The 27,661-nt window shown below is 35.8% G+C and overlaps 2 protein-coding genes across 2 annotated transcripts in view; one reads left to right on the forward strand and one right to left on the reverse strand.

The window, feature by feature from the left end:
- kank1a (KN motif and ankyrin repeat domains 1a) overlaps positions 1 to 18,411 on the reverse strand; it is a 62,908-nt gene extending 44,497 nt beyond the window's left edge. Inside the window, 1 exon segment of the mRNA XM_051109638.1 lies at positions 18,303 to 18,411. The gene's annotated coding sequence lies outside the window, so the exon portion shown is untranslated.
- Positions 18,412 to 20,971: 2,560 nt separating this feature from the next.
- Positions 20,972 to 26,740, forward strand: fbp1a (fructose-1,6-bisphosphatase 1a). The gene is made up of 7 exons (XM_051111303.1): positions 20,972 to 21,307; positions 22,292 to 22,454; positions 23,253 to 23,345; positions 23,451 to 23,591; positions 24,391 to 24,528; positions 24,714 to 24,833; positions 26,101 to 26,740. The coding sequence occupies exons 1-7, from the start codon at positions 21,138 to 21,140 to the stop codon at positions 26,287 to 26,289; spliced, it is 1,014 nt and encodes a 337-aa protein (XP_050967260.1). The 5' UTR covers positions 20,972 to 21,137; the 3' UTR covers positions 26,290 to 26,740.
- The last annotated feature ends 921 nt before the right edge of the window (positions 26,741 to 27,661 follow it).

Consider the following 27,661-nt stretch of genomic DNA (forward strand, 5'->3'; position numbering starts at 1 on the left):
GAAATTATTTGTACAGATTAAATAAAAACAACTTGGTGGATTTTTATCATTACAGGGTGGTAGTGTACACACACTGCCAACACACATTTATGTTCAAACAACGACAAGAACGACTGGAATGATTAGCCAAGGACGGCAAAATAATAATTTTCCAGATTAACACCTTGAGTGTGCGGTGCTTTCCCTAGATCTTTTGAAAGAGACATTATAGCCTGTAAATGGACCCTTCTGTCTGCTTAACTGAAAGGTACAATGAGTGTTGTGGTTGATGACATGTCAGCAACAACTACAAAACCTTTGACAAATCTAGCATGTTCACAAAAGCCTCTGTCTGACGACTCACACAAGCAACCAAAGAAAATCACAAACAAGCCTCTATTTGAAGACCCATATATTTTTAAATGTGGAAAGGAAATATTCAGTAAGCTGAAGAGGACGGAATGTGTTAATGGTATTAGGTTTACAATTTTCATGCATACATCATGTCCAAAATCACTAGCTCATTCCGCATGACAAAAAAAAAAAAAGGAAAAAAGTGAAGTCAGGAAATAAAATCTGCGCCTAATAGGATAATTCAGCCAAAAAAAAAAAATTCTATCATCATGTACTCACCCTCAAGTTGTTCTAACCCTGACTTTCTTGACTGTACGGCCTTTCTTTTGTCTAACATAAAAGACCATAATTGTGAAGAATGTTGGGAACCAAAAGGTTTTGGTTACCATTGTATGTCAAACGGTTTGGTTCCCAACATTCTTCACAATATCTTCTTTTGTGTTCCACAGCAGAAAGTCATACAGGCTTGGAACAACACGAGGGTGACTAAATGATGATAGAATTTAAATTTTTGGGCAAACGTTCCTTTTAGAGAAGGTTGACAGTGAGAAGAAAAACAAAATATCACCTGCTATTGAGTGATGAGAAGGCCCACAATTTTCAGAGCTTACGTTCTCCAAATAAAGCATGCAGCAGGAAACCCGTTTAACGGATGTCACGCATTGCCTGGAGAAAGAGAAAGAGATATTAAGATCAATAGGACGATGCCGACTGATCCTTTGATATTTAAAGAATGAAAAAACACAACAAACCAAGCCATATGGAATGTATAAACACACATAGATGAAGCAGCAGCTGTTGCTATGCTGTAGTCACCATCCACGACATCTGACAGCCTATGAAATGAACTGTCCCCTTCAGCTAAAGCTGATTTTACACAGACATGATGATGCCTGTTTAATGTATTAAATGTTCAGACATGTTATTAGAGTTGAAGAGTGCTGACAACTGTGACTAGTTTTTGAAACTTTTCAATGAGCCACTAATCAGAAATAAAAATACACACAAAAAGCACAACCTTGTATAACAAAGCTTTAGGCATCTGTAAGTTTAAAATCTTTCAGCAAATCTACAGAATACATAAGACTTTAAAGATTATTTTTTCATTATTGCTCAGAAATATGCCATTTAGGAAAATTGCTTCAGATTCCCTCAAAGTAACACCTGAAACAGTTGGACAACTTTAGCTGAGCTCCGTGGGACCATTAGCTCCTCATGACTGATATTGTGTTTTTGTTTATAGTGTGAGGGGTCAAAGGGTCATAAGGTTATGACAATACTAACACACTCTCCTGTAGATAATGCACTGTATTGTCTGGAGATCACTGGAGCTCTGCTCTCCGCAGGAAGTTGAGAGCTGTGATAAGTGAGCTCTGGAGGAGAACAGACAGTGGCATTGTGAACCTTTAGGTCACTGTACGCTCACATCAAAGCAGGGATACCACATCCAACCCGTCCCTGTAATTACAAGAGCTCTGAGAACAGGAGGAACTCATGAGGAAAATTATAATATGAGAAGATGTGCCCTGAAATTATACAATTGTGTGGGAATCAGATCTTGCTAAAACATACGATTAGATAGATTTGGCACAAATCTCATAAATTTAAACCATTCGTTAACTGTTAAATATATGATTTCAGTATTTCTACTTAATTTTATATTTAATTCAATATGTTCCTTGTTTGACCCTATATGAAACCAGTTTTATTGTTTCCAGAGTTTCGTTTCATTTTTTTTTCCAAATTCTGTAATTTTTCTAGACTCCGTTTTAATGGTTAAACTAAGTTTTATTAATCAAAAAACATGCCTAATTAATTTAAATCATGAAACTTGCAATATTAAACAGCAATTTATTAAAAGTTTACCAAAAATTAAGTTAACACCCTATGAAATGTTTTATTTTTTTTCTCAAATTCAGTTTTATTTTTATCAAATTCTGTTCTCCATTAGTTATCTAGATTTCATTTGGTTTCATTAAATATTAATAATAAAAAGCATCACTAATTAACTGATTTAAGAAAAAAAATTTATTACTTTTATTAACTTCTTTTTTTTCTTTTTTATTTACATTTACCAAAATACAGCAAAATCAGTAATATTGTGAAATATGTTTACTATTTAAAATATATGCTTTCTATTTGAATATATTTTAAAATGTAATTTATTTAGCTAAATTTTCAGCATCATTACTCCAGTCTTTAGTGTCACATGATCCCATCATTCTAATATGCTGATTTGCTGCTCAAGTTTTGCTACTCGCATTTTTTTTATTATTATTATTAATATTTTTTGATGAATAGAGAGATCAAAAGATCCACATTTATCTGAAATAAAAAGCTTTTGTTACATTTTACACTAAACCATTCAAAAGCTTGGAGTCACTATAATAAATCAACTGAAAAAAAAAAAAATCTGCTCAGCTGTTTTCAACATAATTTTAATAAAAATGTTTTTAGAGCAGCAAATCAGAACATTAGAATGATTCCTGAAGGATCATGTAACTGGAGTAATGATTCTAAAAAAATCAGCTTTGAAATCACAGGAATAAATTACATTTTAAAATATATTCAAATAGAAAACAGTTATTTTAAATAGTAAAGCAGAAGAACAGAAGAGACAACATTAAAATTCTTACTATTCAAATACTTTTGACTTGTAGTGATTTCATATTTCCTGTAAAGATGTTAGAAATGTACATAAATAAATAAACATATTCTTCCAAATTATTGTTGATTTTGCTCCCAAACACTGAACCCAGTAATCTGCATTAGCAAACCCTGGTCACAGTGGGCAGCCTGAGCACAGTCAGATGCTCTTTCTGGTCTACAAGCCGCTCGTGTCTATTAGACATGGCACCCCAAGTGCACTGATCTTACAAAACACAGCTCGGCTCATGACCTTGACACCAGAGGAATTCCTGGGAATGAGCTCAGTAAATTGCGAGCATGGCTTAACGAATCAATGAGCACTGATCAAATTAGGAGAAGCATTGTCTATCGAGCGCAAAGCTGACTCCAGGGACCCCTTTCTCGCTGTGGACATGCAGAGGAGCTTGTAAATAAAGCCCACAATAGGAGTTCTGTCACGTAGCCACACAACCACGTAATGTTTGGGTTTGGAGCAGCACTCAAAGGGACTTACACATAATCTGGCATTACAGAGAGAGAATGACGGGTATTTAGAAATAAATAAGGATCAGAATTTAAGAATCCTGCGTCTTAACCCTAAGGCAGTTTTAATGGGTCTTACGACGGATTATTAAACAGTTCAAAAAAAGGATGGAGATTTGTAAATCTTTTGAAGAATAACCAAAAGGCTACAGGTGATAAACAGTTGAATGCAAAATGAAAGCTAATGAATCCTTATAACCATGACCAGTTCTCTGTTGCTTAGAGGCTTTGCAGGATCAAGACAGTATTAATCTTCCTCTCTGGGAGAGATCTGTACAGCAGACTTGTCTGCCAAGGCCTGAGGTTAAGGAATTTTTAATCAAGTCATCACACCACAAGCCCCTGGAAGAGTTTTCACAGTCCGAGCACTTTTACATAATACAGTCACACACAACACTGCACTGGATGCCAAAAACAACAGACAAAATCAAGAATCTGTGCCTCACAAGACAAAAGTGGTATTCATTAAATATGTGTAAATGTGTCTTTTGTATTTTATTTTTGCACTTGTTTACTAAAAGCAGCAATACACATGTATCTTTGATACATTTGTGAAATGTTAGTCATGTTAGAGAGAGTTAAAATGCATTACATAACATATGTTGCAGGCTCAAGTTATCCCTTGATATTACTGTGCGAAAGCTATATCCTTATTTGCATCCACTAACATTTGCGCATGCACTTTTTCTGCAATGTCACGATTCAAGTCATGCTTGAACTCGAACTTGGAATCACTTGGAGCCAAACTGCAAAAACTTGATCTGCTACTGACAACATCAGGCGCTCCATTAGCATGAGTGGATATTAACAATGGAGCCAATTTAACTAATATAAAATGGCATGTGAGATACGCTCTCATTCCTTAAAGGGACAGTTCACACAAAAATGAAAATTGTGTCAATAATTACTCACCCTTTGTGAGTTGCTCCAAATGTATAAGATCTTTGTTCATGTTCAGAACACAAATTAAGATATTTTTGATGAAATCTGAGAGCTGCGTAGACAGCAACGCAACTGACACGTTTAAGGCCCAGAAAAGTAGTAAGGACATTGTTAAAATAGTCCATGTGACATCAGTGGTTCAACCGCAATTTTATGAAGCTACAAGAAAACTTTTTGTGTGCAAAGAAAACAAAAATAACGACTTTATTCAACAATTTCTTCTCTTCCGTGTCAGCCTTCTATGTGTGTACTTAAATTCATACAAATAAACCACCAAGCCATGAAAAGACACATGAGATCTGGCTGGTAACTGGTGACCGCCGGCTGCCCACAGGTTGTATTTACATGTACTTTCACAAACGTAACCCCAAACTCTCTCACGACAATTAATTCATTGAAGTTCCTTATACCACTAAAAATGTCTAGGCATATTTTAGTAATATTCTGATCATTTGAATATAATGTCCTACAAATAAATCAACATGAGCATTTTTAATCAACAAGCTAAAAAGGTCATGTTGACGTGCACGTGGCCTGTTCATTTCAATAAACAAAGTAGGTGGTAAGATCCTGCTCTCTCGTTTAAACAAATGCACAAAACTCTGTTGTGATTTTTCTGTCAGTAAACTAACTTGTTTGATTTTTCCTGAAAGCATGAAGGGTGAATGAAAAGACACATTAGAAGGTTGAATCCAGATGGAAATTTGGTTACCTAGGTGAACCTGCCCCTATTAGTGAAAACAGAAACCTGAGAGGACTATTATGAACTGGGCTTTGCTTTAGCTCAAAGCTAAGCACTGAATCCAACACAGACATAGACAGGATAGACAGGTTGTTTCAGGATAATATTAAGCAGAAACATGAAGGTAGCAAATTTGATTTAAACAGTAGTTAGATAAATGGGTTGGGAGTCAGATAAGGCTGATATTAGATGTGGTGTTTAATTACCCTTTAGAGTATTTATACAAGTGTTATCAACAGAAGCTTGTCTTTATGCTAGCATGTCTGAACATAAAGAGCAAGCCTGTGGCTGCAGGCTTGTACTGGCTAAGATAAGATAATTGAGAAATCAAGTCAACTGCTCAATGTTACGCAAGTTCACAACAAGCATTTGCGGGAAGTCAACAGGAAGAAAATTAACATAACAGGAATTTGTAACAACACAGTAAAAAACAATTTGTTGAGTCAACTTAAAATAATTTGTTATCCCGCTTCCCTAAAATTGTAAGTTCAGGCAACTCAAAAAAAAAAGTTTAGTCAACTTGAAATGTTAAGTTTTACTAAGTGGCAACTTAGATATTTGAGTTGATTCAACTTGCAATTTTACGGCAGCTGGGTAACAAACACAACTTTTAAGTTTAACAAACCAGTTTTTAGTTTAGTCAACTCGAACATCTAAGTTGTCACTTAGTACAACTTACCATTTTAAGTTGATGACTTATTTGAGTTGACTGAACTTAAAATTTCAAGATCGCAGTGTAACAAATTATTTTAAGTTGACTCAACAAATTGTGTTTTTACAGTGAACATGAGCTAAATAAAGACAATTTATTTGTGGGTCAAATGTCCCTTATACTACTATACTAAAGTTAGCTAAAACAAGACAGATATCTAGAGGCTTAGTTTGGAGGGAGGAAAGCAGCCAACAGCTGAATATAAAAAGCATGGCTTAGAAGAGAAAGGACACCCCGATTTAAACTTAGCAAGCATCTACTGCTTACATATATAGAGTGTTTTCATGACATGTCATCAATCGACCATATTGGCGGCACTGAATGTAAACAATGCCACTGAACTGAGCGAAACTCGCATATTTTGCGGATTATTGCTGCTGACAATGGTCAATTATTGTCATGTTTTGGGCTGTACTAATTGGTTGGACCGGAAAAAACATTTGCAGACTGCCAAAAGTTATAACAAATCAAGGAGAAGAGTGCAAAAGGCTGTCACACATTGTGTCCTTTCTTTCTTCTTTCTTTTCTGAGGGAAGATTTGTAGTTGCACAAACGGAATCAGGATTTCCAGGCAAACATTCACGTTTGTTCTTATCATTTCCAGTCAGGTAGGTGAAATATTAGGCTAATATCTTAATTAATACTGCTCGTACATATCTTTACAACCTATTAACTTTAGTTTGTCAATATATTGTTATATGATTTAGCAGCTTCCACACCATTTGTCCGTGGTTTAGACAGCATAAATTAGCAGAACAACATATTCAGTAGTACATTAACCATGCTGTTATTTACATCCGAGTATCTCCAATATGTCCTCATATCCGGGTAACTGAACAAACCATGACGTAAGTGCAAACCCTCTATAGAAAAAGAGACAGTTAAGCCAGTCAAAATCTGGAAGAAGCACTATGGCACGCCATGGCTAAGACAACTCACAGGTATCGCAACATAAAAAAGCCCTAACATCGGGTATGGTGTATAGAAGATGAAAAGACACTATGACAGAGAAAACCTTGAATAATGATGCCAAAGTTGTTTTGTTGTTGTTGTTGTTGTACAGGTAAGGTAATGAACTATTGTGTACACCGCTCTCTAAAATTTTAAATACGTCTATTATGGTTGATAGATGACAGTACAGCATCTGTGGTATTGGCACTTAAAGCACACAAAGAACAGAAATGCTAATGCTAAAAACTACTAAATGCATTTTAATAATGGAAAGTTGTGAAAGGAAAATATAAATGACTGAGGCTTTCTTCCAGCACAGCAAACACCAATTTGAGCAAATAAGAAAATGGTTAAAATGGTTTCACTGCTTACAGAGAAGCTAGTCAGCATGTGACCACTCGACAGCTAAAGGTAGTGTGTAGGAGGACATCGGCCTAGCTGACAGGGTAACTTAAGCAGTCTGACAGGCAGCGGTAGACACCCTTATCTGAAACCTGAGGATATCAGTGGTCAGTCAACCAAGCTCGCTGTAGGCCGTCAGTTTGCCACAACACATACAGTCAAATGTGGGAGGTTAAATGCATTAGAGCTTACATATACTCACTGCCTAAATAATGGCTTATTCGTTACTTGTTAAGCAAAGAGGTCAATAATATAATCAATGGCATTTGCTCAGCGGAGAAAATTTGAATTCTGCCATTTTCGCTCAATGTCATTGATAAAAATCTACCAGCAGGGGCAATGCTAATCAGTCAAACACTGCCCACTTGTTTGTAACCTATCAGTTCTTGCTAGCATTAAAATCTAAATGTTTTTTGGTTTCCAGTTGACATGAGTGCCAATTGCTGATTGGATGTCTGTTCGAAGCACACACAAATTCAAACAGCAAAAGACTGGTTACTTCATGACTATCCTTAAATGTGTACAAAAAGATCTCAAAAAGGCAGACTTCTATAAATGGTGAGTTCTGAACAGTTCTAACTGAACAGTGTTTGCCACATACCATCCTTAGAATTTTTCACACCCAGGACTATTTGGCATTGCCTTTTCTTAGTAAAGACTTATGTTCCTCAGACCTGCCTGTTCCTGCCCCAAGCCTTTAGCTCAGTATTCATCAACGCTACCCTTCACTGCATTCCAATGAGCACTGAACTTTAGAAGGCAGTGTAGGGGAGATCAGGGGAGGGTTCGTTCCCTGATTATCATTTACTCACTTCAATCAGACCTTCGGTGAGAGATAGGAACCCTATTATAAAACATCTAGGGCTAATGAACGACTCACTGTCTTTCTCGTTCCTGTCTACGTGAACTCCATCATGAACAGCTATCAAAACAACCAATTAGAGCAGGCCTCATCAAGCACAACATTTCTAAGAGTTCCCAGAAGGCGATTAATTTTTTCTAGTGAGGATTTGATGGCACAAATTCAAACTCAAAAAGCCATTGTGACTGACTGAAATTGTACAAGTCTGGGTTTTCTGAAGTTGAAACAATGAATGTTTTAAAAAACTATGCATTTTACATGTGCCGTCTTTGTAAATGATCCCTGCTGAAATTAACAATAGATACCATCACAGCAATTCTAGTGGTTTCCACAACAAATACAATTACAAACATTATAAACCATCAACTATTAACCATTAAAACCCATTAGTAATGGTTTCCTGTAGTGCGTTTTGGGACATATTCCATTAGGATTTAGTGGTTTAACAAGCCACCAATAAACCAATTCTGTGTTTGCAAACAGTGATGATGTTTTTTGTGGGCAGAGCAGAAAATGACAGTTTTCAAGTTGTAGTCTATGGAAGCCATGGAATAAAAGTAAAAATTTAAAACAATGTAAATTTGAGTAGTTTTCAAAATTCTGACTATTCTCACAATTCTGAGATTATATCTCACAATTCCGATAAGAAAAATAAATTCATCATTTTCTCTCTTCTCCTCTGAGTTTAAGATTTCTGGCTTTTTTTTCTTAGAATTGACAAACTCACTATTGCTGAGTTAAATCGAGTTATAAAGTCCAAACTAGGAAATATAAACTTGCATTTGCAAGAAAAAAGTCAGAATTGTGAGTTAAAATAGGTAAATGTTGCAGGTTTAAATAGGATTTCATGCTGTAACTGTAGGGCTAATATGAACTGCATATGTGAATATTATGTAGAGCTATTGCTTAAATCAAATTTATGCTTTAAAAGTAGAATAATCATAGCAGGTTTCATCCATAGTCTGTCCATTTAAACCTCTGCGTCCAGCTTCAAATGGCGTACTTGATGACAGTATTATAAAAATTCTTCCTATGCTGACATTCAAAGACACAACAATACATTTTCTTCTCTTATTCTATGGATTTTACCCATTTCCCTCCACTTGTTACCAGTGTTTCTCTGCCACCACAATAGAACACACCTGTAGGTGACCTGTGGGTGCACTGTGATGCCTACTCCAAATTGGTCTATAGAAGGCGGCAAATTACCAGTGGAGACCCACAGGGTCCATTACAGTTTCCATTAAAAACAATATAAAGCCCCATCATAACAAGTACAACAATTACAAACTCTGAGATGGTTTCTACCGTTTTTTTTTTTTTTTAGCAGGGATTACAAAGAAAAGATGGGCGTCATACACTAAATGACTGAAGATCACACAGATTTTCAAGTCATTCAGAACACAACAAACTTGCACAGAAACATATGGCTCATTGCTAGGAAATGCATGACAAATTAAAAGTTTAGCATCCTAATATTGACTCAAAATATCAAACACATTTGATATCCACAGACTGAATATAAAAGAAATATTTGTATCTGTCTGTCAACTCTGACTGCTCGAAATCTGCAAACTGGCTTAAAAGGAGAAGTTTACTTCCCGGACAAAAATTTACAGATAATTTACTCACCCCCCTTGTCACCCAAAATGTTCATGTCTTTCTTTATTCAGTCATAAAGAAATTATGTTTTTTGAGGAAAACATTTCAGGACTTCTCTCCATATAGTGGACTTCTATGGTACCCGTGAGTTTGATCTTTCAAAATGCAGTTTAAATGCAGCTTCAAAGACTTCTACACAATCCCAGCTGACGAAGAAAGGTCTTATCTAGCTAAACTCTTAAAGGGGTCATCAGATGCCCATTTTGATATGATTGTTTAGGGTCTTAATGAAAAGTCTATAATATACTTTGGTTAAAAATTCTCAATGGTTGTGTAAAAAACACCCTTTTTACCTTGTCAAAATGAGCTCTGCAAAAATCATCCCATTCTGAGGGATTGTTCCTCTAAATGCAAATGAGCTCTGCTCACCCCGCCCCTCTCTTCTCTCTGTGGAGTGACGAGCTGTGCTCGGAGAGATTGTTTACTTTAGCCGCATTTAGCGCGTTTAGGTGCGAAACTTGCTAACTAGCACATTATTAGGAAAGGCGATTGCAGAGATTCATAAAAAAAACCTTACACTCAATTCCGCTGTAGGTGAAGCTGGATCACGAATGATTTGCGCAAACATAGACACATTTTTGTAGATCGGGAGGCGTATTCCCTTCACAAACAAACGTAATCCACTGCATCTTCAGCGGCTCAGATGTCGGGAGTAAATGACGACCACTATGTTCATTATTACATCCAGCAACACAACACCTCAATTGCTCAATCAGAGATATTCTTGTCTAACTTACATCCCTGCTCCGGCATCGAAACAATGGAGGTGGGACTGTTACAGCTGATCTGAGGTAAGACGCTCATGTCAATCAACTATCGTGGGAGCGGCCTCTGTTGGTGTGACGCCACAATGACAGGCATCTGAGAATGACTCAATTTGAAAAAGGGGATATTATTTTTACAGATTAATTAAAAACCACTGCATGGATTTTTATCATCATAGGGTAGATTTGTAGGGTAGGGTAGACTGCCAACACACATTAATGTTCAAACAACACGTAAAAGTGAACTTTGCATCCGATGACCCCTTTAAACCGGAATACACAGAGTTCAGGCAGAGCTAGAGAAGATGAGCATTTGAGGTTAAAAAAAAACAAAAAAAAAAAAAAAAAGTGTATAAATTGTCCTTTTTTTTTACAGCTAAATACAGAAAGACATGAACATCTTGGATGACAAGAAAAAAATTAATTATCCGTAATTTTTTGTTCTGGAAGTAAACTTCTCCTTTAAGCCCAGGACACACTGCATGATTTTTGGCTGCCTACTGCTGTGTCATGTATGCAATTGTGCATGTCAACATATTGAATGTAGGGGACACAAGTGTGGCTCAGTCTGGTATAAAACAGTCTACAATTTGACTTTTGTTAACTTTACTGTCAAACAGCACAGTTCTTTCTCTTCTATTCTTTTCTATCATCTCTAGCACAACTGTATATACAATTTATTTATTTTCTTAAAAGTTATATTGCAATTTTTGTCTATTTATATTTACATATGTGTATTTTATTCTCACTTTATTTTATTTTCTGTGTGTTGTTGTTGTCTCATTGGAATGCAAATTCCTTGTATGCGCAAGCATACTTGGCAATAAAGCGGTTTTTGATTCTGATTCTGATTCGGATTACAAAAAACACACAAACACACATAAAGAGTTAACCACCATGTTTACAAAAATGAATGTCACTTGCAAATGTGGGTATGTTGCACGTCATGAAAAACAAAAAGACTTCTGTTAAACAACTGACATACTGAGAAAGTAGGTGTTTTTCCTCTGCACCCACTAATCCCAGCTGCATCTTTGCTCAGTCTGTTTTCCCTCCTTGTCACCTGAAGATATCTTTACATTGCTACTTGTAGAATCTATCTATCTATCTATCTATCTATCTAACTATCTATCTTATTTCACATGATGAACAATAAAGATAAGATGCGGCGAAGAGCTGTACAGAGAAATCGCTTAGATACACCTGATAAGTTTGAACATCTGTGTGATGTTGATAGCAGTTTTACACATGAACAGTAAAGGGATGTCATCGCTCACTTACATGCATGGAGTAAATACTAAGGGCCAGCATGTGTCTCAATCTGTCAGTTTTAAAAATAACTTTCAATTATAGCATCCGGACACATTCTGTTTGCATTCAAAGTTAAAGACAGCGCACCCCTACAGTCAGACCCCTAAAATGAAAGGACATGGCAGTCAGACAAAAGCCTGTTCATTCCAGCAGATGTTAATGACAAGAGCTTCACTCACTGAAACCTCAAAGCTGAACACAATCAGCAGGCTTCTGTCCTCCTGACAAAAGAAACTTCACTCAAGCTCAAGACAACTGACCATAGCAGGATCTGACATTATAAAAAAAGAGAAGAGCATGTATTGGTATTTCAAGTTGGACTGTGAAACATCCTCTATAAGAAAAAAAAGGGAAACAATAAAATGTGCCCAAACTGAAAAAGAAAACGGCAAACAGCTAACTTGTGTTGTAAATGGCTGTATTCATATTTATCCATGTTCAACATGCAAACATGAGCCAGTGGATGGATGGTTAAAGTGTTTCTCGACCTCCTACTCAATCCAAAACTTCAAAACAGACTACAATAAAGTCACTGTGTTAGGCAGCCACATAATCTCAGGAGAATGACCTTAAAGTGCTGCGAGCTCTCTGGGATGAAGTAAACCTGATCCTTTGTTTCTCTATTTTACTGGAATGCTTCTAGCTAAATAGAAGCACCGTCAAATGACCAGGTGTTTCTCCTAATCCAGTGTTTTGGACTGAGTGTCAGAATGCAGGATGTCATTCAATCTATCCATTCTGGCTAACAAAAGAAAAGGACAAACTTTACAAAGCAGTGGAAGTCTGTGACCCAATTCTAATCATACAACGACAGCCAAGCAATTCGCATTACACCGGTTTGATACAACACCAAGGCATTTTACCTATATTTTACCATTTTATTCTTCTAATTAAAGTCTCGTAAGAAAAATGGAAAGCAATGCATTGATACTACTACCGACCAAAGAAAGTTAGTAATTTGGGAGTTTTTTGAAGAGCTTTCTTAGATGATCAAAGCAAAGCTGTGAGGAAAGTTTCTGTAATTAAATCAAAACGTAAAAAAACTACAAAAAGCATAGCAGTGTTCTATAAAAATTGCCAACAGCATCCATTTTACTTTTGCTCTTGTAAATATCACGAGCATTCAATTAATAACAGGGAAAAAATAAAACAAGGAAGTTCCCACAGGACTTGTCTAGATAATGAATTCCTAATTAATATGTAAACATGAACGTCTAGACAGCATCCTAAACAAAAAGCCATTCTGGAGTCTATCTTGATTCTAGTCAGCATGAGTGTCTTGAATACTGTCCAACAAGCCAGTGTGATGGTCCCTGATTGGCTACAGCCAGTTAACAACAACAAAAGAACAGGACCTCCTGCCTCTTAACATTAATTGCCTTGTACTCCAATCTCCTCCACGAATATACTCCTCCTTCAGGCTAGCGGGACAGGTGCAAAATTACTGATTTCATTTCAAAATGCACGTTCCACCAAGGGAAAGAACATACTCTACACTGTACGGAAATGAGGGCAATTATCATTTTAAATGCAAACAACTCATATTTTCCATCAGGAAGTCATAAAAAATTATGTGTTCTACTTTGAAGAAATAATTATTAGAGTATGGCAAGTTGACTAATATTGAGTTACTGAACTTACTGTAACTGAATGAGTAACTCAGATTTCTAACTTAAATCATTTAAACAGACAGGATTGCATTTTAGTCTCTATATTGTTGAACAATATAGGCTACAAGTTTAATTTTGACAACAGAGCATACATTAGCCAGTGGATTAAATTGAAGACAGAGCCACTATTGTTCAGAGCAAGATTTTTTTTTTCTTTTGAAAGTACTTAATAATTTTATTCAACAAGGATGCATTAACTGGTCAAATATGGACAGTAAAAATATATTTATTCAAATAAATACTATTCTACTGCTCTTCTCATTAATCAACAAATCCTGAAAAATATATATATACACAGATGAAGTCAAAAGTTTATATACAACTTGCAGAAACTGCAAAATTTTCATTTTACCAAAATAAGAGGGATCAGTTGTTTTTTATTCAGTACTGACCTGAATAAGATATTTCACATAAAAGACGTTCACATAGTCAAGAGAAAATAAGCAGGATTTACAAAAATAACCCTGTTTGAAAGTTTTCATACACTTGATTCTTAATACTGTGTTGTTACCTGAATGATCCACAGCTGTTTTTTTAAGTGATAGTTGTTCACGAGTCCCTTGTTTATCCTGAACAGTTAAACTTCCTGCTGTTCTTCAGAAAAATCTTTCAGGTCTTCCAAATTCTTTGGTTTTTCAGCATTTTTGTGTATTTGAACCATTTCCAACAATGACTGTATGATTTTGAGATCCATCTTTTCACACTGAGAGACTCATATGCAACTATTACAGAAGGTTCAAACGCTCACTGATGCTCCAGAAGGAAACACGATGCATTAAGAGCCAGGGGTGTAAACTTTTGGAATTTGAAGATCAGCGCAAATTCAACTTATTTTGTCTTCTGGGAAACATGCAAGTATCTTCTGTAGCTTCTGAAGGGCAGTACTAAATTAAACAAATATGACATTTAGGCAAAATACGAAAAACGCACACATCTTCATTCTGTTCTTAATGCATTGTGTTGTTTTAATGCAAAACACAGCTCTGGATCATTCCAGTAATTAAGAATCAAGTGTATGTAAACTTTTGAACGGGATCATTTTTATAAATTCAACTCTTGTTTTCTCTTGTTGACTATATGTACACATCTTCTATATGAAATATCTTATTCAGGTCAGTACTAAATAAAAAATAACATGCATTTTGTATGATACCTCTTATTTTGGTAAAATAATTAACATTTGGCAGATTCTGCAACATTTGACTTCAACTGTATCGCCGTTTCAATTATTTTTTTAAGACAAGAAACAATAACAAGAAATGTTTCTTGAGCACCAAAGCAGCATCTTGACAAAGAAGTAATAAAACAGAACTACACAATCTTCATTGTCAATAACAAACTTTACGTACAGCTAAAATAGAAACCAGCCTCAAAGGTCATGATATATAAGGTCAATATAGTGAGAGATTCTCTATGCAGAGATGTTCAGTAGGCTTGGAGCAATGGTAAAAGGCGTAGATTAGGTTTGCAAACAGTTCTAACCAAGCAGCAAAGTGGAAGTAATTTCCTCTGTATAAACAGGCGGCAGCAGCAGTGTGGATTTTATAGCCTGAGAGAGAGAGAGAGATGAAGGTGACAGTTCCCTTCACCATGAACTGAGCTTTGATCCCCACGTGCAAAGCTTTCTCAGCAAGGTGCAAATTAGCAGAAGGAGGCTTCTGCCATATGTCTACAAAGGCATGAACGTACACATCAAAATGTTTCTACACTGAAAAACCTGTATGATTTTCTTTTTCTGTCAAACACAAAAGAAGATATTTTGAAAAATGTCTAAATCTGGGCCTGATGGATTTTCATTTTATGTACAACATTTTCAAAACAGCTTTTTTTTTGAAGAATAAATTAATATAAGTTGGAATTAATGATTTTTCAGTTTATCCCATTTAAAAGTAGCAGTTTTTTTTTTTTAGAAAGCAAACCTGCTGTCACTAACCAATCCATGTTGGTACAAAACAAATAGAACAGGATAAATATTTAACGAGAGACACAATGTGTATATAGAGCCATCGTATTGTTTTCAAACTGACAGCATGTATTCTGTTCACATGGACAGGAAGTGAAATTTACATACAGTCGCACACTGCACATACAAGCCTCTTCTCATTTGAAACAGCCACACTGCCACCCATGAACAGCACTCAACTTCAAAGAAATGTTAAAGCCTTCTCACTTTTAACAATAAGAATCCTCTACAAAGCAAGCATGAAGACAGACAGGGATCTCACATTCTTTAATAAGGTCTTTCATTATGTCATTGGTGAAAGGAGGCTTTAAAAGACTTTCATCGTGAAACAGTTCCCTCTTTAAACAACTGGGACTACCTCCAAAAGATGTCTCGGCATCACAAAGCCTTCTTCCATTCATAGTCTCAGAGCAGAACCGCACACATTCAACACCCTGTGGATATGCCAATTTTCCTCTGGATTAGCCTTGTACAAAATATACTAGCACAGGTTTATTGTGGACTAAGAGGTCATAGACTTCTTGAGAAGTGTAAGTGGAATAGCAGAGGATGAAAAATTTAAAAATTGTCTGCTGTTGAAATGATGGGTGAGTGCATCCAATAAATGGTATTTGGAAAGGGCTCACTTGTTTCAGATACGCCAAACAGAGGTTTCTTTTCTGACAGTGATATTTGTAGGTCGCTGACAATCCTTTTCACTAGAGCATAATGATGTCTTTGTGAGAGTCTTTCACAGACTGTACAAGGCAATGATGCCAACCTGGAAGAATGAGCATGCCAACACTGCACACACAATGCACGTTATATTATATTATTGCACTGAGTGCAAAAAAATAAAACATAATAATATATATTTTTTTAAAAAGTAAAAAATAATGAAAACAAAAAAATAATGGAAACAACAAATAGGGGTCACCTTATAATTTACAGTGAAAATAAATAACAGGACATTCAAAAGTCTGAATGTGATCAATTTTAAGTTTCATTTTTTTCTTATTTTCATTAGCATGTTTTATGTTACATTTAATGTTGCTAATGTTTATGCAATTACTTCAGTGTCACGTGAGTTACCATGATGGAGTATTATCTTTCTATGACACTACACTGTCTAGTCTTTGGCACGGTTTATTGTTAAGTCACTTAGGATGAACTTTGATTCATTATGCGGCTGCCTTTTTTATCTGTATTATTATAGTGGTTTTCAGTATATTTTTAGGTACAAAGCAGACTTTGGAATATAACTAGGAATGCATGCCTGGATAATGACTCATCATATGATATGACAATGCCATGATGATATATTTAGTAGTAAAAACATTATAAGAATTTCAATAAAGGGCTGTTCAATGACCCAAACCACCAGCTTTAGGATATCAGTCATTTACACCAAGTTTATCATAAAAATCAGTTCATACTTCCCTGAAATCTGCACAGGAAGGGCAACCATCATAATTACATCCTGTCAAGCGACCTGAGGATTGAAGCTACATCTGAAGAGTTTCGAAAAAGTGGACCACAAAACCAGTCATAAGTAGCACGGGTATATTTGCAGCAATAGCCAACAATAGATTGTATGGGTCAAAATTATACATCTTTCTTTTATGCCAAAAATCATTAGGATATTAAATAAAGATCACGCTCCAACTGTAAATACTGTAAATATATCAAAACTTAATTTTAGATTAGTAATATGCATTGCTAAGATCTTTATTTGGACAACTTTAATGGCGATTTTCTCAATACTTACACCCTCAGATTCCAGATTTTCAAATAGTTGTGTCTCGGTCAAATATCATCATATCCTAACAAGCCATACATTAATGAATGATATATAAATCTCAATTTTAAAAAATTGACCCTTATGACTGGTTTTGTGGTCCAAGGTCACAAATGAGGGAATTTATTTTTACTAGGGGAGAGTGGGGAGTGCAGTAACAATCATTTTAACCTAATAAAAATGAGCTATATGGGTAAAAAAAAAAATCATACACTTTCATGACTCAAATGTCAGAGGTCTGTACATCAAAATTAATTTAAAAAAACTTGCACAATTTGTCAAATTCCTGTGTTTTCTATTAGTGTAACACAACCCATTTTGCAGTTTTAACACCAGCACGTTTTATGCAGTTTATAGATGTGTTGTAGATATTTAAACTAACTGATTTATAACAGACACATATTCTAACAAACAGTATGTCAAAGTGTGAGATCTTTAAGCAATTGTGTTAGATCATTGCTGCCCTACAGGTACTCAGTTATGATAACTAAACCTACCCTAACCATGTAGCAAACAACGTACACATTACACAATTACAAACGGATCAATTAACTTAAAACTTGTAACACGGTATCGCGGGAAAATTTAAGAACGCGTGCTTCAAGAAATTATTAAAGTTGCAAAAAATTATATTTAACAGGTGTGACAAAACATGAGATCACAAAACATCACATTACTAGTCCCAACACTCAACATCTGAAGAAAACTCCTTTCCCCACAAAGATCTGAACCTGTTAAACATTAAAAATATACTGTAGCTCTTATCTTGCGACAAGTAACAAGAGTCGCACGACCAATGCACCTACAATGTGGTCATTTATTAACACCGCAGTGTTTCTTATATCATTGTCAGAATTAATTCCATTCTCTTATTTATTTAACCTGAGACGAAATTCATCAGTATAACATATCCCACAGAAAGACAAGTGTTTGCAGACCTGTTGTAGCTGGATCAGGTTTCACACGCGCCCTGAAGTGAGCGATAAAGTCTAGTTTATAAGCATGCGGCCAGCGGTTTTAAAAACGAAACAATGAATTACCTTTTTTCCAAAGAAGTTTGTTTATACGTCCCTCTCCCGTCCCTGCGCTCCCTTTGTAAAAGTCCCTGTGAGTGTGAAGTGTCCTATTCGCTCATGCGCACAAGAGCAGCACGAATCATACTGAACTCGACCCGAGGCACAATACATGTTCCCTGACGTGAGAGCGTGACGTAAAAATAACTGAGTACACAAAGGCAGGTGCTCCTCTTACTGCTTACTAAATCAGCAGGGCCACTAAAAGTCATCCACGTGTTATATGTTTCAATTAAATGATTACAGTGGTTTATCTTTTAGATTAAATAGCTGGGATCTGTAGATTTCCTCAAGGGCATTTTCACTTTTTCCTCAAGTCATGCTAACAATGTGAACTTTGCACTGCATGAAGTTGTGGCTTTTATGTTGGTTTTACTGGTTGGTTGGTTTTTAATGTTCTCACTTCTGTTTTAATTAATACTGCATTGCACTCATTCTGTTTTGATATTTACTGCCTATGCAGGAACCTTGCATGTAAAGATACTGTTGTGGTCAAAAGTTGACATGCACCTTGCATATTAATAATTTTAACAAAATAAGAGGAATCTTAACATTGCTTGCTATGAATAAGCACTTTCACATAAGACATTTTAATAGCTGAGTTTATAAAATGCCCTATTCAAAAATTACATATACACTTGATTCTTAATACTATGTATTACCTGGATCATCCAGTTTTTTATCCTTTTTTATATACAGTATGAGGGCATTTTCTGAAAATATTAATATTAAAATCTAATTGCATTTTGATGCCTTCAAACAAACTGGTCAGCAACCATAAGTTATTTCTTGAATAAAGGTAATTCTGTAGCTTGCTCTTTATTAATTCATATTAAATTAGCAAATAGCATATTGGTGTGACTGAAAATTCTAGAAAAGTCTATTTTATTGTCTATGTTTAGAATTTTAGAAGTTAATGAGAACTTTATGAGAATAAAGTTTATGAAATGGGACCATGACAGGAACTATAAGCTATTTGAATTCTAACACTTAATCAGGAATGACCTCTAGTGGTTACTTTAGGTAGTTCAGTATGGAGCTACAATACAAAAAAAAAAGCATAAATTTGGGAAGTACACTGTAAAAAAATAAAAAACACAATTTGTTGAGTCAGCTTAAAATAATTTGTTACCCTGCTGCTTTAAAATTTTAAGTTCAGTCAACTAAAATAAGTTTAGTCAACTTGAAATGTTAAGTTGTACTAAGTAACAACTTAGATATTTGTGTTTGCTAAACTTAACAGATGGGTAAGTAACCCAGCTGCCTTAAAATTTTAAGTTGATTCAACTCAAACATCTAAGTTGTAACTTAGTATAATTTAACATTTCAAGTTGAATAAACTTTTTTTGAGTTGACTGAACTTAAAATTTTAAGGCAGCCAGGTTACAAATTATTTTAAGTTGACTCAACAAATTGTTTTTTACAGTGTACAAGCGAAATCTGAAACTTTTGCTGTCATGTCATGTATTTTGGAATCACACATAATTTCTGCCCAGACTGAAAAAGGAGAAACACATTGGAGGAGTGGTAGGCACGTTTACTTTAAAAATTGCTTTTGGCTTGTCAAAGTAAAATTTTAGCATTACAGGTGTAATGGCTGTTACATCAAAGCAAACATATCCAGGTCAAATTTTTTTTATAATGCATACAGGTGATTTAGACACATATAAAACCAATCATGTAGCTATATTTTAGCCTGAATTAGTAAACTAGCTAGTTTTTTTTTTTCCCAAAATGCCAGTTATGAGGCAAAGTAAGCCAATGCTGTGGGGTAAGCTGGGCCAACACTTTAGCTTACCCCTTTAGATATTACTTTAGATATTTCCATTGTACTTCTGCCTCATTTTCACTTATATTGAGAACCACATAAGTAAAAAATGGCTCATCTTACCCCACTCTCCCCTATCAGAGAAGTGTATGCAAGCGTTTTATGTCTTGGGGAACCAGTCTGGTTGTTGACCTTTATTTTAAGCTCATGAGGAGAACTGAATAAAAACAGGGGTAAAAGTGCCTAACGCCTCTCGAAAACCAGCCAGCAAACCAGCCTACTAGTATGGGAGACAAGCTAAAACCAACTAAAAATTCATTTACTCTTCTTAGACCACTCAAACTCCAAAATTCGATCAAAAATCCTTGCTTATAAAAAACAACAGAAACTATCACAGAAATTTTAATGGTTTCCACTACAAATGATATTTAAAAATGGTTTTCTGTAGTGTGTTTGTGGGACATGTTCCATTAGGTTTTAGTAGTTATAACAAGTCACCAGTAGAAGGCGACTAACTACCAGCAGAAACCCACAGGGTCCATTGTTTCCATTAAAACCAATACAAGTCCTATTATAACCAGTAAAACCATTACAAATTATGTTATGGTGTCTATTGTCTGTTTGTTTGGGATCTTACAGTTGAGATTAAATGGGTTAACAGAAGTGCATCCATTCACCGTAAACTGCCTCTACCCGTTGTGTAGTAGTAACCTCAGCTCTTCACTAGGATAGACCATGATCATGATGACACAGCATAGACCAAACATAAGGGGGGGGGCTTTCATCCACACCTCCCGTTTCCACAATGCAACATTGTTTTGAAACTTCCATGCAGTCGGTCGGTCACACCTCTGAGCCTCTGGCTGTGCACTTCTCATTGGTTTAGCTCTCCGTACACCCCTTTCCGCAGTATTTCCGCCTTCATATTTTTGTTTCCGCGAGAGAATGAGTTGCACGAATTAGACATACTACTATCATAGATAAAACAGCGAGATTTTTTTTTTAGACCAGCAAGAGTCTTAAAATCTGCAGTCATGTCAGACCGGGGATCTTTCGACACTAATGTTGTGACTCTGACGAGATTTCTACTTGAACAGGGCAGAAAAGCCAAAGGCACGGGCGAGCTGACAACACTGCTGAACGCGATGTGCACGGCTGTAAAAGCCATCTCAAGCGCTGTCAGGAAAGCAGGTATCGCGCACCTGTGAGTATGTCATGCACAGTCGACTGGGATATTATAAAGTTGGGGATGCAAAAACATTAGTTGCAAAACGCATTTGTTTTATTTGTGATATAAAAACACAAGAAACATGTAAAGAAAATGCCTAGATCAAAAGAAAGTTATCAATGAATATTTTCTTTCTTTCTTTCTTTCTTTCTTTAATAATAACAATGTATACATCATGGTTGCATTTACTGTAATTTTACTTTAGTTTTTTATATAAAAATAATGTATGACGGCATTGTTTTACTGTAAAAAATAAATGTATTGCAATCATCATTAAAATAATGACAAGAATTAAAACATCAGGATGCATATGATAATGAGAATTGGTAGGCAAAATATGCTATGTACTTAAAATATGCAAAATATGCTTTTCTTTGTCTTTGTGCAAAATATCATTTCATATTTTTTCATTGTTGAGTAAAATATGACCTGGACATTCTTTGATTAAAAAAATGTGGTTTCTTGCACAATTGCTCATTTAGAATTAGATTTATTTTCTCTCTCTCTCTCTCTCTCTCTCTCTCTATTTTTTTCTTGGGTTTTGAAACTGAACAATGTTGACATTTTAGTGTTGGGAAATGGCAGCAGAGAGAGCAAAAAACATAAAGTGAAGTTTGATTTTCATCTAATGACTTCTAGGGCAGGGGTTCCCATACTCGGTCCTGGAGGGGCAGTGTCCTGCAGAGTTTAGCTTCAGCCTCAGTTAGACATACCTGAACCAGTTTATCAAGCTCTTTCTAGGCATACTAGAAATTTGGAGAGTTTGGTTAAATGAAGCCCTTTGTATTACGTTTTGACATTTGTCAGTATATCCATAGGCTATTTATGCTGTTGTACCGCGTGATATTGCTTTCTATTACAGATATTGCAGTTCTGTGAATAAGCATTGAGAAACAATAGCTAAAAAATCTATTCAATCCCTCTGATATGATTCAACTCATGTCTTTAAATGTCTGACAGGTATGGCATTGCTGGAAGTACCAATGTGACAGGTGACCAGGTTAAGAAGCTGGACATCCTTTCCAATGACCTTGTTATAAACATGATCAAATCCTCATTCACCTCATGTGTGCTGGTCACTGAGGAACATGAAAACGCAATCATTGTGGAGCCAGATAGACGGGTAAGAACTGCATGAGTAAGACATTATACATAATGTCTGAGAAAGAACTACTTAAGTGTTTAATAACTCCGAACCATTTAATTATGATATGTTTTATTTAAAAACCCAAATGGATTTTGTTTAAAAACAAAGAATGGAAAAGTATGTTACCAGAAAGACTTGCCTTTCCTGTGCAGAGCATGGAGAGCTAGTCACGTGACTCCAACTGATTTCAGCAGCTAAGATTAGATCTTAACTTGTATGTGTAGTGAAATTCAGGCCTGCATTGTTGTCCAGAAACCCATCATGAACCTAATCTGATATTTAAGAAAAGGATGCTGAGAGACACGTGCCAGGATGTGTTATAAATTGGGTTCCGATAGTCAGAGAAAACCTGGAAATCCAAATTTTACAAAGGCCTTTCCAATCCTGAATGCTACAAAGCCGTTAATAATTTTTTTTAAATCATGGAAATTTAATTTTGAACGTAACTGTTTTTAGTTCTAGAGAACTTGTTCTTTAAAGTGCCTTTATCTGGTAATCTTGAACTACTGAAAACGTCTTGGAAATACATTAGTCAAAAGCTTTGGGAACCCTTATGAGTTAAAATCAGAGACAAGCCAGGCTTAAATATATAATGTTTAAAGGATGAGTGAAGATTGAATAAGGAGTTGGGTGGAGAAGGGTTTTAGAAAGGTCAAATTTCCTCATATAATAGAGCAACATCATCATTAGTCATTACGTGACTATGTGAGATAAGATGCACCACTACTTTAGTAATATTAAATATGTAACCAAAGCTTCTTCCATGTGTTCAAGGGTAAATACGTGGTTTGCTTTGACCCTCTTGATGGTTCATCCAACATTGACTGTCTTGCTTCGATTGGGACCATCTTTGCCATCTACAGGAAGGTATGACTGCATATATTTAATAGATTTGCAGAAATACAGCTATGACAGTCTATGTGAATTCTGTCCTAGTACCTGAACACACTTTAATGATGGCTATGTTCACAGTGTACAGACAGCGAGCCGTCTGAGAAGGATGCTCTGCAACCTGGCAGAAACATAGTGGCTGCTGGATACGCACTGTACGGCAGTGCCACCATGATTGTCCTCTCCACTGGTCAAGGAGTCAACTGCTTCATGTTAGATCCAGTGAGTCAGTGAAAATTCAGTCATTGATTACTCACCCTCATGTCGTTCCAAACCCGTAAGATGTTTGTTCATCTTCGGAACACAAATTAAGATATTTTTGATGAAATCTGAGAGCTTTCTGACCTTGCACTGACAGAAACACAGCTGACACGTTCAACGCCTAGAAAGGTAGTAAGGACATCAATAAAATAGTCCATGTAACATTAGTGGTTCAACCGCAAGTTTATGAAAAATACTTTTTGTGTGTGAAGACAACTAAATAACATCTTTGTTCAACAATTTTTATCTCTTCTGCTGACGCAGGAGTTGGCATTCTGATGTCGAATGTGCTATGCCTTGTTTACAGGTAAAGGAACACACATGTGTTGTGTTACTCTTGTGAACGCACATCGAAGACTCACAAGGAGGAGAAAAAAATGTTGCATAAATTGGTTATTTTTGTTTTCTTTGTGCACAAAAAGTATTCTCGTAACTTCATAAAATTACGGTTTAACCACTGATGTCACATGGACTATTTTAACAATATCCTTACTACCTTTCTGGGCCTTGAACATGGTAGTTGCGTTGCTGTCTATGCATGGTCAGAAAGCTCTTGTATTTCATCCAAAGTATCTTAATTACGGGTTTTGAATGACATTAGGGTGAGTAATTAATGACAGAATTTTCATTTTTGGGTGAACTATCCCTTTAAGGTTGAATCCTGGTAAATGGCAGGATGTTACAGATGCTGTCCATAGGCAATAGGTTCTAAATAACACATGCATTAATGAATTTATCGTGTTATTTATTGTAACATCAGGCTATTGGCGAGTTCATTCTGGTTGACAGAGATGTGAAGATTAAGAAGAAAGGCAAGATCTACAGTCTGAATGAAGGTTATGCCCTGTATTTTGATCCTGCTGTCACAGAGTACCTGCAGAAGAAAAAGTTTCCAGAGGTTCAGTATTCAAACTTTTTCCTTCATAAAAATATCAAATTATAAAAAAAAGGGCAGAACAAGCTTACACATTTTAAATAGACCTCACATTTGCATAATCAAAAATTCTAAAAAAATCTAAATAAAATGATAATATCCAGCTGCTAGAGGACACATTTATAGTATAACTATTAAATTGTGTTCAGGATGGCAGTGCACCCTACGGAGCCCGTTATGTAGGCTCAATGGTGGCAGATGTGCATCGGACACTTGTTTACGGAGGAATCTTCCTTTACCCTGCAAATGTGAAAAGCCCAAAAGGAAAGGTACTTCATCTAAAGACTGTTTCCATTTACATGACTACCATTTGAACAGCCTGAACAGCATATACGTATTTATACAACAGTTCTTTCTGGTCCTTGAATTTGATTGGCTGAGAAGAGTGTGATACTCTAGTGATATCAGAACTCCAACCGTTTTACTCCACTTGTGATATTTCTCACAGTGTCATGGCAGAAGCCCAAATCTACTATAATTTTTATAAATAATACTGATTTGTGTCATGGAATGTATTTTTACTAGTTTTCTTAGGCAAGAATGTACTTGTTCAGACTTCAAATATGCAGTTTGTTAAGAAAGATAACGTCTACTTTAAAATTTGCGTTGACGTTTTCGGAGATGTGAGCTCCAGGGTGCTCATGAACCCACCGAGAGCTGACTCACCTCGGCCAGATCTTCTGGAATTTGCCGCTGGCTCTGATGTCTCTATAATGGTTCATATTTGAAGTCTAAACAAATGTACATTCTTACCTAAAAAAAAACCCTTTAGAAATGCTGTGATAAAAACAGTATTAATTATAAAATTATAATAAATTTGGGCTTCTACCATGACACTCACTGTGAGAAATGCTGCTTGCAGTGTGATATAAATGGTTGGAGTTCCGATATCACTAGAATATCACACTCCTCTCAGCCAATCAAATTGAAGGACCAGAAAGAATTGTTGTATAAACGTATATATACATGCTGTTCAAATAGTAGTTCATAGTACATATATATATACTCAAGTTCATATAGAGTAACCACAGCAGTTTGTCACATAATCCATAGCTTTGACTATATGTGGTAATTGATATGCAATGTTCATATATGCACTTAAAAGTGTCTGTATAGTTTTAGAGACACTGTCCTATTCAGTGAAATACATGAATGAAGTGAAAACATGAAAAGTATATATATGACCTTTTCCCCAGTTCTTTTGTTTGGTGTCACATCCACAGGTGTGCCAGTGTTTACTCTCTTATCCGTAACACCTGAGCTGAAAACGGATCTGTTACGGTTACATCGTAGATATTTGCGTAAAACCATTGTGCCATGCTATCATTTCACAATATCATAATATTCACATACCTTGGTGATAAACTTTAACTTTATACTCAACTGCCTGTCTTCATTGACTTGATTGTCACATCCACACAAGGCCTACAGAGGGAGCTGCAGTACCTAGTCGCTAATAGAAGGAAGTCCTAACTAAATTTTCTTGAATAAATATGGAAAGAATGTAAGTCTTTGTTTGTGTTCTGCAATCTTCAGCTCAGACTGCTGTATGAGTGCAACCCCATGGCCTTCATCATGGAGCAGGCCGGAGGGATGGCCACCACAGGGACCACCAACATCCTGGACATCCAGCCCGAGAGCCTCCATCAGCGGGTTCCTGTGGTGATGGGTTCCCCTGATGATGTCCAAGAGTACATCTCTATCTTTCAGAAACATCAAAAATGAAGAGCAATAGCTAGAATATAAAAGACTCAAAATCACAAAGAAGATACATATACTTGGCACTCCAAAATAAGATACCAAAGTATATTCTTACTTTTTAAAATACCTCTTTATCAACTCACTAGCCCTAAAACCAAATGTTTTTATACACTTTATACATCCAAGAAGAAATATAAGAGGACGGTGATTTTTTTTTTTTACAGTAGAAAAAGTGTAACATTTACTTTGAGGCTGTTTTTAGAGAAACACAGTGTTTTTCGCATTAGACAATCAAACAGTGTTATCGGCAGCTGAAATTGTTGTTGGCCAAAAAGACAGAAGCAAGTTCATGGTGGCGATGAGGATGATTTGAATTTAAGTTGAGTTTGTTTCTGTCTGTACAGACCAAATAATCACTTGTGCCTTATTGCATCCTACTGAGGGAAGCTGTGAATAAAGTTCTTGCGAAACCAGACTTTGTAAGGTGTGTTTGTGCTGTTACCAACTCATACATTATGTATTTGTTTTGATTTGATTTATAATGTGCAAACATTAAACATAACAACTACAGTAGCACACGTACGTCTGCAAGATGTCTGTTAAAGATCACTTGATCAGGAAAGAATCTGTGGTGTACAAACATCTGACAGACGTCTGTAAGATGTCAGTTTTACATATATTCTAAATCATAAAGACATCTATTTGACATCTGATAGGAAACATCCTATATTACAGATGAGCAAACACTCTAAAAAATAGGTCTTGCAGATGTAAATGTAGATGTCAAATAGACATCTCCAGGATGTATGTGTGTTTTTAGGTTACTGAATTTCTTTACAATGCGCCATGGTCATGCGCCATGGTATTGTTTTCTATATGAATAATTAATACAATATAAAGAACAATAATCTACAATAATTATTTTGTCATAATACTGCAGCCCTGCAATGCACAATTTCAGTAAACCTCTGAGAACACAATAATATCATTTTCTAATGAAAAAAAAATGCTTTTTCTTCATCAAGCCTAATGTATTCCTATATAAACGGAGATTTTAATACAGGACATAGTGTACAAGAAGTTCAAGCAACGAAATGAAGAGCAGATGACCTTTTCTGTAAAGGCCAGTAGGTGCAAAGAGCCCTGCTGACATTTGAGACACATTTTGGGGTGTTGCTCTACAAGACCTTGGTCAAAATAGGTGTATGCATATCTGTTTATAAATTACACTCTCGTTAAAACAAAACCAAAAAAAAGTTGATAATTTGTACTATAGTACAGTACAAAACATTCTAAGTTCAGTTTGAGTATAGAAATGATCAGAGAAATGCTTGCCCATGTCCTCTTGGCTCCTCAGCTTTTCTTCTGCGTGAAATGTTGTCTAGAAGGTTCTGAT

The sequence above is a fragment of the Labeo rohita genome, chromosome 5 (assembly GCF_022985175.1).
Source record: "Labeo rohita strain BAU-BD-2019 chromosome 5, IGBB_LRoh.1.0, whole genome shotgun sequence".
NCBI lineage: Eukaryota > Metazoa > Chordata > Actinopteri > Cypriniformes > Cyprinidae > Labeo > Labeo rohita.